General features: G+C 42.3%; 1 protein-coding gene across 1 annotated transcript in view; it reads right to left on the reverse strand.

The window, feature by feature from the left end:
- The window catches only part of KLHL31 (kelch like family member 31), an 86911-nt gene that overhangs the window by 55431 nt on the left and 16315 nt on the right, over positions 1-15165 (reverse strand). The window contains exon 3 of the mRNA XM_049653842.1: positions 13420-14158. Within this exon, the coding sequence (XP_049509799.1) occupies positions 13426-14158 (733 nt within the window). The 3' untranslated portion in view covers positions 13420-13425. The remainder of the gene's footprint in view (positions 1-13419; positions 14159-15165) is intronic.

Genomic DNA, 15165 nt, shown 5'->3' on the forward strand with positions numbered 1-15165 from the left:
CTAAAAAACTGCCAGAACTGATCCATGAATTCAGCAAAGTCGCAGGATATAAAATCAATGCACAGAAATCAGTTGCATTCCTATATACCAACAATGAAGCAACAGAAAGAGAAATCAAGGAATCGATCCCATTTACAATTGCACCAAACACCATAAAATACTTAGGAATAAATCTAACCAAAGAGGTGAAAAATCTATACATTGAAAATTATAGAAAACTTATGAAAGAAATTGAAGAAGACATATAAAAATGGAAAAAGATTCCATGCTCCTGGATAGGAAGAACAAATATTGTTAAAATGTCACTACTACCCAAAACAATCTACATATTCAATGCAATCCCTATCAAAATAACACCAGCATTCTTCACATAGCTAGAACAAACAATCCTAAAATTTGGATAGAACCACAAAAGACCCCAAATAGCCAAAGCAATATTGAAAAAGAAAACCAAAGCTGGGGGCATCACAATCCCAGACTTCAAGCGGTATTACAAAGCTGTAATCATCAAGACAATATGGTACTGGCACAAAAACAGACACTCAGATCAATGGAACAGAATAGAGAACCCAGAAATGGACCCACAAACATATCGCCAACTAATCTTTGACTAAGCAGGAATGAATATCCAATGGAATAAAGACAGTCTCTTCAGCAAGTGGTGCTGCTGGGAAAACTGGACAGTGACATGCAGAAAAATGAACGTGGACCACTTTCTTAACACCATACACAAAAATAACCTCAAAATGGATGAAAGACCTAAATGTAAGACAGGAAGCCATCAAAATTCTCGAGGAGAAAGCAGGCAAAAACTTCTTTTGACCTCAGCCACAGCAACTTCTTACTCAACAAGTCTCCAGAGACAAGGGAAACCAAAGCAAAAAGGAACTACTGGGACCTCATCAAAATAAAAACTTTCTGCACAGCGAAGGAAACAATCAGCAAAACTAAATGACGGGAATGGGAGAAGATGGAATGGGAGAAGATATTTGCAAAGGACATACCAGATAAAGGGTAGTATCCAAAATCTATAGAAAACTTATCCAACTCAACACCCAAAAAACAAATAATCCAGTAAAGAAATGGGCAAAAGACATGAATAGACACGTCTCCAAAGAAGACATCCAGATGGCCAACTGACACATGAAAAAGTGCTCAACATCACTCATCATCAGGGAAATACAAATCAAAACCACAATGAGATACCACCTCACACCTATCAGAATGGCTAACATTAACAACTCAGGCAACAACAGATGTTGGTGAGGATGTGGAGAAAGAGGATCTCTTTTGCACTGCTGGTGGGAATGCAAACTGGTGCAATCACTCTGGAAAGCAGCATGGAGGTTCCTCAAAAAATTAAAAACAGAACTTCCCTATGACCCAGCAATTGCACTAATAGGTATTTACCAAGGGATACAGGTATGCTGTTCGAAGGGGCACATGCACCCCAATGTTTATAACAGCACTATCGATAGTAGCCAAAGTATGGAAAGAGCCCAAATGTCCACCGATGGATGAATGGATAAAGAAGATATGGTATATATATATATATATATATATATATATATATATACACACAATGGAGTATTATTTGGCAATCAAAAAGAATGAAATCTTGCCATTTGCAACTATGTGGTTGGAACTGGAGGGTATTATGCTAAGCAAAATTAGACAGTCAGAGAAAGTCAAATATATGACTTCCCTCATATGAGGACTTTAAGACACAGAACAGATGAATACAAGGGAAGGGAAGCAAAAATATAAAAACAGGGAGGGGGACAAAACATAAGAGACTCAAATATGGAGAACAAACAGAGAGTTACTGGAGGGGATGTGGGAGGGGGGATGGGCTAAATGGGTAAGGGGCATTAAGGAATCTACTCCTGAAATCATTGTTGCACTATATGCTAACTTGGATGTAAATTAAAAAAATAAAATAAAATAAAATCCGTAAAAATAAAATAAATAAAATAAAATGAGCTTGCTTTTCCCCAGCACACAAACACACACAAAAGTAAATAAAGTGGAAATTTGTACTACCTAACCTTCAGTTGTTACCTGTATTTCCCAAGACTATTATCCACATCCTCTGTGGATCAACATGGATCAATTGCACTTCCTAAAATCTTTTTATTTCTCAAATTTTAGGGCCTGGGTAATTGTTGTAATTTAATGGGAAATATTCTATGCAAGCCATATCCTTGTATTAGAAACGCTTGACTGCTCTTGCTGTGAGATTTTCCTAACCTCTTTAAATGGGTCGTATTTGTAAATTTCAACATGGCTTTTACCTTGGTCCTTTTCTCCTTTACCTAAAGAACAAATACATCTTACCATTGATGGTTTAAAAAAAAATAAAGGCATATTTTGATGTGAGTTACTAGGGACTGGAGGGATTTTGAATCATCTGCAAGAGACCATGTGTCTGTCCTTGAAGGCGAGTCTTTATTATTCCATGAAATGAAATGAAAGTTTGGGTGTCTCGCTTTTAAGGTTTTTTTTTTAAGTTTATTTATTTTGAGAGAGAAAGAGAGCAAGAGCGGGGAGGGGGAGGGGGAGGGGGAGAGAGAGAGAGAATCCCAAGCCCCATGTGGGGCTTGAACTTATAAATCATGAGATCATGACCTGGGGCGAAGTCAAGAGTCGGACGCTTTACCAACTGAGCCACCCGGGTGCCCCATAGGTGTCTCGCTTTTCTATGATCTGTCAGGAAGGCCTGCTGTATCCTCTAGAGAAGAGATGAACTTGCTCAGCTTTCAGTCAAGGGCTGCCGAATATGGTGCTTGGCCCATCGGAGGACTCACCTCCACTGGTGGTGACTTGAGTCCTTCTTGGTCTTGTGAGCAGACCAGTCTTCTCCCTGACTTTGCCATATTCTTCCACCCTGGGGCAGATGATCTTTTGCCTAGTTCTTTTCCCCCTCTTTAAAGAACATGGGCTCTTTACTATAAAGAGCCAATGCCAAAACCATGAGAAAACCCAGAGAGAACTGGGCATTGTCTCGAGTGTTCCGACAAGCCTGGCAGAGCACAACACAGCTGCTCAGGACTGCCGGAAAGTCATTGTTGTGGCAGTCAGCAGGCCCTCCATCGCTCCAAAGGGTCCCACAGTGCCACCTCTGGTTGCTAGTATCCTCTGAGCCACATGACTGGCACAGGCCCCTGCAAAGTGTGCCACCTCTGACCCAAACAACTGCCTCAATCCAGGACAGACCATTAGTGGGACTGGGAGAGGGGGAGGCCAGGGTTCGTAACTTTGCTCTGCCCAAGCAGAGAGTAAGTGCACAAAAAAATTATTTGTATGGTGCACTGAAGAGGCTATGGAAAAGGCTGATGCAGCCAGAGAAGACCAGCCTGTGAGCACTGGCCTCTCTAGGCTCCACCTGCAAACCTACAGCAAAATCCCTACAGCAAACCTAGGAGGCATCACAGCCATGCTGTGCGGGAACCCAGGCTGTGTGTGTCAGGGCATAATGGTGGCACCCACTGCAGCAGAGGACTCACATCCCCCCAGCCCTGGGTGATGCTCACTCTTCTGATTTAAAGTTTCCTTCTGCAGCCCAGAACCCTGATCTGCCTACAGACATCACAGGGAGTTACCACCCCTGAAGGCTTCCTCTCTCTTCTGTGTTTGGTCAGTGCAGGCTGGGGGTGGGGGTGGGGGTGGCCGCAGAGGACAGAGGGCTTCACCAAAGGTACTAGCTTACAGAGCTGGATTTCAACTGGAAGAATTCAGGAGGAATCAAGGTGGGACTGAGACGGACAATGTCTTAGTATTTTGGGGATTTTCGATGGAGCCAATTTGTCCCCATTCAATGCAAGCATTCCACAGGGAGACTCCCTTCCAATGGCCTTCTCACTTCCAGCGCATGGCTCCCAAGGTTGCCCAGGGTCAGTCTCCCGTCTCTCACATCACTTTCAGAAGTGTGCTTCCGCGTTGTGTCTCTGAAGGACAGGCAGATCTCCCTCTCAGCGGAATTTGCAACGTTTTATCTTTTTATTTATTTATTTATTTATTTAATGTTTTATTTAATTTTGAGAGAGCATGAGCAGGGGGAGGGCAGAGAGGGGGGGGGGGGGCAGAGGATCCAAAGCAGGCTCCGTGCTCAGGCCTAGAGCCTTACTGTTCATTGTTCAGGACTCTGCCTTGTCCTCTGTATCTTTAAACTTGAAAGACAGAACCACTGATGGAGGCTGCTCTGGGGTTCTGAAAGGTGCCGGGGTTTGGGCTGCAGGGACCCTGCTCCCAGGAGTCCCTCTATTTATCTCTCATTGCTGAATCAGAAGAAGTCCTCTGGGCATCAATGGGTAGGCTCCAAACTTCTCAGGTTCCTACATGTGACCACGAACACAGCTGCCCTCAAGAAGTATTTACAGAACTGAACGTTACCTATGAACTCATTTAGCTGTCATGTAAAGTAAGGTGTTGGAGTCAGAACGGCTGTAAATCTCAGGATGCAAGCATGTAGTGACATGATAAGATATAAATACAGATATGTCTCTGTCTCTCTTTATCTCCCTATCTTTGTCTCTTAGTCTGCTTGGGCTGAGACCGCCATAATAAAATACCATAGACCAGGTGGCTTAAACAACTCTTTATTTCTCACAGTTCCGGAGGCTGAAAATCTGAAATAAGGGTACCAGTGTGGTTGGATTCTGGGCGAAGGCCCTCTTCCTGGTTTACAGATGGCCGTCTTCTAATTTGTATCCTCACGTGGCAGAGAGAGCTGACTCTTCCTCTTCTCTGGGGACACTGATCCCATCATGGGACTCCACCCTCATGACCTAAGTACCTCCCAAAGGCCCCACCTCCAAATGTCATCATATATGGTTTCAACATATAAATTTCAGGGGACACATTCAGTCTGTAACAGTATAACTATACATATATATATATATATATATATATATATATATATACACATACACATACATATACATACATGCACACTCACACACACACATATGTATATATATTTATAATAGGATTAGTTTCAGCCCTTAGCTGGTGTTTAGTGCTTACTAAATATACATATATATGCACATCATTTGATAGACTGTATATAAATATGGATATATACATAAATACCAATATATGTATTCCATCAAATGTATGTATGTATATACATAACTATATTGAATAAACAGTTTAAATATGGACACTAAATATTTATTACTAAATAAATACACTAAATAAACACTTACCAGCTAAATGCTGAAACTAGTCCTAATTTGCTTTTAAAGATTTGGCAATTATAGAGAGAAAGTAATGAGATTTTAGAAAGTTTAATGGGAAAATAACTATATAAATATTATCAATCTTTTGAGATTTTTTTTTTTACAAATGTTTCTTTCTTTTTTTAATGTTTATTTATTTTTGAGAGAGAGAGAGAGAGAGCACAAGTAGGGGAGGGGCAGAGAGAGAGGGAGACACAGAATCCAAAGCAGCTCCAGGCTCTGAGCTGTCAACACAGAGGAGGACCTGGGGCTTGAACCCACGAGCTGTGAGATCGTGACCTGAGCTGAAGTCGGACGCTTAACCGACTGAGCCACCCAGGTGTCCCTGACAGATTTTTTTAAAAACAGAAATGTACAGTAAAGGTTTGGCTGGATAATTCCTTCCACCTGTACTGTTTCTTGACAATGTAACTCTTGGCTGCCATTCGTTTAGAGAAGACCTATTTTCGTGGTCTTGTATAGTACTTGTGCTCACCTCTTCTGGGGTAAGGGAAAGCGATTTGAATATCCTAGACACACAGTAAGTATTTACTGATTGAATAAGTGAATATCATTAGAATAGGAATCTGGCAAGCAGTCAGTCATGATGATTTTATCATTTCATTCATTCATTCATTCATCCATTCACTCAACAAAAAATACTGATACCCTGGCTGTACACCAAGAATTGTTCTAGACACTAGAGGTACAGCAGTGAACGGGGGAGACAGTGTTCTCACTTTGAAGGAACGTATTCTGAAAGGGGTGGCGGAATGTACATAAACCGGCAAGGAAATATCCAGGAGCTGCAGGGCTGTGACGTGTTGTGCGTGAGAGGTGGAGGCAGAGAGGGGGGTTCGCCCAGCAGAAGCAGTAGTTGCAGAGAGTTGCAGCAGTGTCCAGAGTGCAGTGCAGAAGCCCGGAAGGACAGGAAAGAGATGCCCCAACCACTCTCTTCTGCCCTCTACCTCCTCCTGATGCCTCATTGGGTAAATATAACCTATGGAACAAAGAGTCTGAGTCCGGAGGATGTAGTCCCTGGGGGTCAGCCTCTGAGAGCACAGAGCAGGACAAAGACAGACAGAGCAGGATCAGGGGTATGGGGTTGGGAAATAAAAGAATACTGTCCAAGTGTAGTCAATTAGAAAACTTTTACTTCTCCTTCTTTCCCTTCTTCTGCTTCTCTTTCTTTTTGGGAGAAGGAGAGAGAGAATCTTAAGCAGGCTCTACATTCGCTTAGCGCAGAGCCCGATGCGGGGCTTGATCTCATGACCCTGGGATCCCACAACCTGAGCTGAAATCAAGAGTTAGACACTTGACCAACTCAGCCACCAAGGCACTCAAACTTCCACCCCTTCTAAAAGGCTCTGTGAGGCCAGGCTCTAAGTTAGGTTTATCTTTCTCTTCTGCACAGGACCTCAGGAGCACGAAACTTGGCAATAAGTAAATGCCTGTTAATTTGATTGTATTTTGTAGGGTCGCCTCTGCCCAAATGAGTATGCATCAGGTAGCAGTGTCCCATGGGAATTCTGGTTCTTCACTTTCCCTGGGGGAAACATAGCACCTTTTCACGATGGTGTTCCAACAGTGTTCTTGGTACATGGTTATGTTCAATGAATATTTGCTAAACAAGGAAAGGATTCTTTCTGCATACAGAATTTCCTTTGTTACCCACATGCAAAATTGTGATAGAATAAAACACTTCTTGGGGGCACCTGGGTGGCTCAGTCGGTTAAGTGTCAGCCTTCGGCTCAGGTCACGATCACACAGTTCATGAGTTTGAGCCCTGCATCGGGCTCTGTGCTGACAGCGGAGGGCCTGGAGCCTGCTTTGGATTCTGTGTCTCCCTCTCTCTCTCTTTGTCCTTCCCCTCCTTGTGCTCTCTCTCTCTCTCAAAAGTAAATAAATAAACCTTAAAAAAATAAGAATAAAACAATTCTCAGCTTGGAGCTCTACACTAAATGGAAAGGTTGCATAAAGGTTAGGGAAGAAGACTTGGGGGTCAGATTATAGCCATTTCATTTTCTTTCTCCCTTTCTCATTAAGGAATCCTCTCTTCTTGTGGTTATTAAGAATAGATCCATGTATTTCCTCTTTTAGACTCTACATAATGTGTTCTATTCTCTCCAAACAATCATGCATTGGGAACTTCCTTGTATGACTGGAGTAAGAGGAATTTAATCACAGATGTATGATTTCTAGTCAATATTGTTTTAGAAGAGGTAAAATCAAGAAGAATTTAGAGTATTCTAGAAGTAGAGGGGCAGGGAGACCCAAAGAGGGAGGGATGAGGGGGTGATTCTGGTATTGGATGGGTTTCCTTGATGATTTGGGGGAGCCAGATTTATACCAATTCTCAAGGCTTACAGAATACATGTAATGTATGCTGTAGACCTATCAGGACCCTGAATTGAGAAAAGGCTGCAAGAGTCATCTGGACTTGTTCTTCAGAAAGAAAAAGGCAAGATACAATAGAGGAGCTGAGTGCAAGTCTTATGAGGCAGGAAAGGGAAAGAGGAGAACCCGCTGTGCTGTGACCACATCCAGAAGTTGAGGGGAGGCAGTTTGCCTGGGAAGCTCCTTGCTCCCCACCTGGACAACCAGGTAGGAAGATGAGAGCAGTGGTTTCCAAAATGTAATCATTCAATATGCAGAGACAACGCTGTATGAAATCCTTTCTTCTTCCTCTTGGGCTCACATGAAGACTGTTTCTCTAGCTCCCTTGTATCTAGGTACAGCCATATGCTTAGTTCTGGCCAAAGTGATGTAGGTGGAATTGACATAGGTTACTTCCATACCTGGCCCACCAAAAACAGATCCTGCTCAGTTTCCCCCCCTAATTGTTGGTAGTGATGTCTCCAAGATGGAAAAGGAATTTCTGAATGCAGAGTCTATAGTGATAACCTAAATGTGAGCACAAAGCAAAAACAGCTAGATAAAAAGATGTAAGTCCTCCATTCATATCACTGGACACTTCCCTCCTGTGGGTACATGTTGCAACAGTGGGGATGGAGGTAAGGTAAAGAGAAATGTTTGTCACTATAATCAAGGTCTCACTTCTTCCATTTTGATATATCACCCTTATCTGCACTAGATGAATCGTAATTTTAAGAGGTCTTCTTTTTTGAAAGTTGCAGTCACTTCCATAGCTGTGACTGAATATCAAGGCAAAATCTGAATAGTAATTTCTCCAGGATGAGTCAGACTGACTTTAAAAGGTGCTTTTCTGAAAGGGATAAGGAAAGAAGACATATAGGATCTTTAGGCTAACCAGAGACTACTGTATTTGTCAAAAGGTTGGGGAAAAGGGCCTCCCCCTCACCACTCTTTAAGGAGCATGTCTGGTCTGAAACTGGGTGGAAGATTGGCATTGGCATAAGGAATAATGCGTCCTACACCTACATTCATAGACCATCTTGTGAATGTAGCTAGAAAGGAAAAGAAGGGCCAAGAAGAGTATTTCTAGAGGGTGTGGGTTGGATTCCTTCAAGTCCCTTTCCTGAAATGGACTTCCTAATCCACTTCCCCTGCAACCCCGGTGAGGGGAAAGCCTAGAGGTAGTTTTGAATATCTTTCGGTCTCTAGTCTATCAAATTTGCAAACGCAGTGTGTGCAATATGGTTATTCCTTTGATACATACTGGAGTGCCTTAGATGTAATTAGTGTCTTTAAATAATTTCACGTGTGCTAAGAATTGGATAAACAGACTAGTATGTGGACATGGGAGGGAGTGCAGACCGGTGGGGAAGCTTGGAGTTATAAATGTGGGAGTTCAAAGAAAAGTCAAGGAAGCTCTGGGGCACCTGCCAGTGTGCTCAGAACTGGGAATGTGGCACCAGGCTGTTTCCGTTTGGGGGCCGTTCTAGTCTCTTTTCATGGTGGCAAAGCTTGGAGAAGTTTAAGAAAAAGTAATCGCTGCCATTTAGAATTTTCTAGAAATGACTAATGGCCTCAACTGAGTGTTATTCTTTAACTACTAAACCAGATCAAAGACTGGGCATCTTATGTTGGTTATATTTCATTTGCTCATTTGGAAGGTGAGGTGGAAGAGTAAGGCTGTGAGGGTTTGTTGGCACAACAATACAGTTTCATTTCCTAACATGTAGTTTCGATGCAAATGATGATGAACCAGAGTCCATGCCAGGTTGGCTGTGGTCAGAGTGGGAACGAAACTAGAAACCACCACACTTCATCTATGACTTGTAAGTGGTCAGGGCTGAGACAGACCAAACGTAGGCTTTTGTCTGAGCTACAAAGCAAATCACTCTCGATGTATAAAAATACATTTTTCCTTTAGCAGTCCTCAAGCAGCTGAAACAGCTCTTCAATCTCATTTCGTTTTCTTGTTGTGTTTTGCTGAAGTGAGTCACCATGAAAACTAACTAGAGGAAGAAACCACACACCCCAGTTATCATGCAAAGGACACTACAAAACTGTCCACGTGGATCACTGACTGAGCTCTTACTGAATGCAGCTTTATTGGTAGTGATGAGGTTACAGACACCACATACATTTTAGTTTGTTGTTCCTTATATGGTACCAGAATGTTTTAAGCAAAGAATTTTTTTTTTTTTTTTGCCAGAATTTGCTGACTAGATACAAAGTTGTTTTAAAAGGAGTATCCAAGACAAGCATTTCATCTCAAATTCTCTGGGAAGGAAATTTAAATGGTTTTTACCTTCTGAATGTGCTGGAGGGTAAATCTTTAATATTTTAGATTCTTTAGTTCTCATAATTACCATGGGAGGAGCATTGAGGAAATTTTGCTACAGTTTTTACTGATATGAAGAGACATACTGAAAAATAATTCCTTATAATTCTGCCTTGTGCTAGAAGACATATTCATCCATGGCTGGGATGGGGATATAGCTCATTCAGAGAACATTCGTTCAGAAAAGAATTCAGAAGAATCATTCAGAGAAGATTACATAAACTTATTGCTTTGTAACTCAGGGAAAAAATTAAATGAAGTGATTTTAGTTTCTTTTATCTAGTGTCTTGGATAAATTCTGAAGGCATTTGGCCGAGATAACCAGCAAAGAATTGACCTTTTAACACTTACATATTTCCAGGGAAGCCTCTAGTTACATGCATATTTGTAAAATACACTTACTATAATTGCTGTGATGCCTTAACCATAGAACCATTCAGTACATTTTCACTTCCTTCTTGCCTCAATTACACCTCCTCACTCGTAACACCTTGCTACTGTCTAATTACTGTTTAGAATTATATTAATCTGTACCATCACTGACCTTCTATTCATAACCAGTCTTACAACAGAGAAAGTAAACACAAAACTCATTCAATGGCACCGAAAGCAACTGGAGCATCAGGGACGACAGTGGCACGCTAACAACGGACAGACCACATGACAGTCTTGTTTCCTTGAGACTTGCACATCAGGTCTCTGGCCCATTCAGAAAAAGAAAGCTTCTTATTTCAGCTACTGGGTAACTTGCTATTGCTCTGACAGGCAGAACTGATGCTTTTATTTAGTCACAGGATGTTGGCATTACAAAAATAACACGTCCTTTTCTTTGAGAAAAATAAAAGGAGGTATAGGGTTGGATCCTGAGACCAGAAGTGTAATTGAATGCTTTAAACACATGGAAAATGAAGTGCTTTTCCAGTTGGGAAACATGGAGAAACCATCGCGGTTCTAGGGGCAACTGCTTCAATGGCAGTGTTAAAGAGTACGTTTCGCTCGTGCGCAAAAAGTGACGCGCATTAGTTTGATTCTACATACTTTCGTGTCTTTCAGTTGTCAGTGAGGGATGTTTCAGGACACAGCACTTTCACCAACACTTAATGTTCCATGCTCCCTACCAATTTGTTATGTCAGAAATTCCAGGATCCGAAATTCATATTGGTCTTTATTTATGGACCTGTTGAAACAGAAGGGAGAGCAGCAACGTCCCCAGGAACCTGGTACGCCCAGACACGTGGGTTTTCTCAGTCTTCAAATAAACAACGTAGAAAATACATTACATGGTAATTTCAAATGATTTACTCAGCTCCAACATGTCTCCAATCTCAACTCTAAAAAGCCACTTCCGTGTCTGCACCAAGCTCTCATCAAGCTCTGATTGCTGAAAAATCCTCTAGTGTCAATCTCTCCTCATTCTTCCAAGATAAAATGTTACAACTGATTGATTCTCATTTCATTCCAAGCCACAGGCCCTCCACTTCACCGAACTTCTAGGATCTCAATGGGAGAGGCTACTAGTGTACATCAGGAATTATGTCTATTTGCCCACTTATGATCTACAATCCATAAGAAATCACTTTTTTTCTCTCAAAATTTGTAATATACTATAGGCATCAACTGTACAAGAACATACATTTATATCAAACTAAAAGATGTTATAGTCACCCTCACACAGGCTTTGTGGGTTGTGGCCAAAATAATTTATTAAAAATGAAAAGTTTATTTTCCCAATGATGCTTCAAGGACAAGGGTTATCTGTGGTGTGTACAATGGTAACTTAAGGGGCTCAGTGATTTAACTTGCTCCATAAACTAGTTTCTTATACAGCTTTACTTTCCAGCCTGAACAGAGAGTCAAGGGAGCAGATACCTTTAGATTTGCTCCGTACGTGGAGAAGCTCTGAATGTTCTGTGTGGGGTGAGGAAACAGCCCAGTGTTTTTACATTAACAATGCCTTGTTCTCAACTTATAGTGTCGTAGGTTTTACCCAAGTGTTACCATTAAATATACAGAAATTGAACTTTTCATAAGGGGCAATGATATAAAATTGTTCCACAAAGTGTACTACATGAACCACTTTTCACAGTTCAAATAAAATATTTTAAATATAAATATTGTAACTCTAGCAATAACCTATCTACACAAGGTAGGAGAAATGGGATTAATGAGAACCCAGTTACATTTCCACGTATCCCGTGTTTAACCATTTAAATAGTTTTATTTTTCAAAACCTAATTGCACATAACCCATAACTGATAGGCCACTTCTCCAAAACAAAGAAACTATCAAAGAATAAAGTGATAAATTATAAGAAAGGAAAATATGTATCATTTACTACAATCATTCCCTTGCTCCAAAACTTGGCAAACATGTAAGAAAATGATATCAAGTGGATACACCTTAATTTGCAAAGCTAATTTGGAGCAGATGAAGTGAAAACATATATAACAGAATGGGCATATATTATTTTGATATTTCCATGTGAGATAAATGTGTTAGATTTTTAATTAAGAAATCAAGAGGATTGCTGTGAAATGGAAAACAATGACATTTACCACCAGGATGTTATTGCCAAACCCAAGAATTCCAAACGTTCCCTTCATTCTCATCCATTAAAAAAAAAAAAAAAAAAATGGGGGAAATCACATTACTGTTACCAGTTGTATAACCTTCGGGCTACATAAGCTTTAAGTTAATGATCCTTACAGCCATAGTTTTATTTGGTGTTCTTTCTTGGGGCTTACATTGGGTCAAGGTTGCATCTCCGTGTAGTTTTTAGGGTCAGAGTAAGGCTCCCATCATACTTGCAATTTCTTTAAGTGGAGACTGAGGCACAGAGGAAAAAGAGAACAAGGGATAAACCAAAGGTATCAATGTGACAGTTACAGGGAGGAATCCCTGTTACTTTCCAGTCAGACGTTGTTTTAAGCTTTATGACTTTGTCACGGGATGCCTTTCAATATTCTTTACTCAGTCACGTATAGAAAAAGAAACTGCATTTAAATATAGAATTAAGTCTTTATGGATATAGACGGATTTCCATTTTAAAATAAAAGCTATAAATGCTTTTAACTTCCTAAAGAGAAAGAGAAAGAGGAAGATAAACTTTTGTACATGAAACTGCTTACTCGAATAAGCTTCCCGTCTACTGAAGGGTAAAAGAAAATTCTCAGATGTGGGTGTAACCGCTATGCATGAAGGGAAAACGCCCTGGTGGAAGACTGCCTGCAATGAATTCTGTCTGCCACCCAATGGCCGGTGAAAGGAGTGGTTTCTTTTCTTTGTGGCTTACAGAAAAAAAAAAAAAAAAAAAAAAAAAAAAGACCCAGAGGTAGATTAAGCCATACCCGGAATTTAAAACCACCAAGACATAGGCCTCGATATAGTTTAAGATACAATCACTGTAGTAAAGGTTATATATTTTCCTTTCCGCTAACTCAAAGGTTACCCACGAACGCCTATTTGTTCTTCCTGCGTCCCCGCATCTACCTGGGTTCAGATACTGACTGGCACGGAGGACACCGAGCTGGCTCGGGATTCCCGGGTCACGCTGTTGGGCATCGAGAGGGTGCAGCAGGACACGCCCACGGTGGCCTCGGGCAACTCGTCGTCTTCCATCCACTCGTTGAGCTCCGGGCTGAAGCACTGGATGCACTTCTTGTATTTCTTCTCGCCCTCGTTCCAGCCCCCCACGAGATAGGCGCGGCCGTGCAGCGCCGAGGCGCCCGCCGTGCTCACGCCCACCAGCAGCGGCGCCGCGTAGCTCCATTGGCCAGTCGCGGGGCTGTAGCACTCCACGGTCAGCACGTCCACGCGCTCCCCGCGCGCCCCCAGCTGGCTACCCCCCATCACGTACACTCTGTCGCCCAGCGTGACCGCGCAGTGCCAGCCCCGCGGCGTGCTCAGGCCCGGCAGCTCCTGCCACGAGTCGCCGGCGGGGTCGTACGCGCACACCGAGCGCGAGTACGCGCTGCCGATGTACCCGCCGGTCACCAGCACCCGGCCGTCGGTGACCGCGCTGGCGTGGCAGCAGCGCGCCACCTCCAGGGGCGTCTTCGGCTGCCACTGATTGGTGGAGGGCACGTAGCATTCCAGCGAGGCCAGACTGCCTTCGGTATTGCGGCCGCCCACGGCGTAAAGGAGCCCGTTGAACACGCTCAGGCTGAAGTGCGTGCGCTTCTGGTTCATGCTGGCCAGGTGTATCCAGGTGTTGAAACGGGGATCATATCTGAAAATGGCAGAGGAAGTGTGACAGCCTTGTTGGCGGCAGCTGGAAAACCCACGTGAGTCCACAAATGGAAATGTTGACACTTCCTGCAAGGAGGCTTCCCTACCAACAGAGCGCAGCCCCTCACCTGGAGGCTGGTGTTTCTCTGTCAGCCAGTAAAAGAGCGTGACACTTGGAAAAGGCAAGGTAGGCATTGGTGACTCCTCCTCCTCCCATTTATAAAACCCGCTGTCACTTGGAGAAGTCCCCACAGAGCCCAACCTTCCAGTCCCTCTTCCTCCATATTCAAATATCCATCACGGGGAAGATTTATGCATGTAGGGGAGGCCGTGCAAACTGGGTATTTGTGGCAAGCAGAAAGGGAACACTGCCACATTGACGTCAATTCCACATATCTACAGACACCAGCCATCCCTCGCTCATTCTCACTGCTTAAGATAGGAGTTGGCTAGTTGGATTTCTCCATCTCTCACCAATACCTTCTCATTTACACACGTGTCCTGGCCATTGCAACAGTAAAGCTAAGTCACTCAACCAAGTCTTCTATCATCGGTTTAGAATGAGATCAATGGAACTCATATCCAAAAACATCAACAGATGCCTAATTTTTGATACCTTTCTATTTTCTAGCACCTCTGCACAGGGAAGATTTTTTAGGTTAGAGGTATATTTTTTCAGTGTTTGATATTACAGTTATTATGCCACAAGGCATTGAAATCAATACTGCAAAAGCAGTGGCTAGAATACTAGTAAGAGTTATCAGCAGGAGGAAAATAAGCAGTCATAGAAAACCTGTTTCAACTGTTTACATAGTTCCAAAGTATTGTAAACACAGATTCTTTCCATTAGTTTGATGTTCCTTCATTTTTGTCCATTTAACCTCCAAATCAAAGCTTAACCACTCTTATAAAGGACAAAAATCAGTTAATTGTTTGGATTCATTTAAATGACACACAGACTTATAATGAAATAATAATTTTTTTCATGATATGCTGTATAAATTTTCA

This window comes from Panthera uncia (genome assembly GCF_023721935.1).
Source record: "Panthera uncia isolate 11264 chromosome B2 unlocalized genomic scaffold, Puncia_PCG_1.0 HiC_scaffold_24, whole genome shotgun sequence".
NCBI lineage: Eukaryota > Metazoa > Chordata > Mammalia > Carnivora > Felidae > Panthera > Panthera uncia.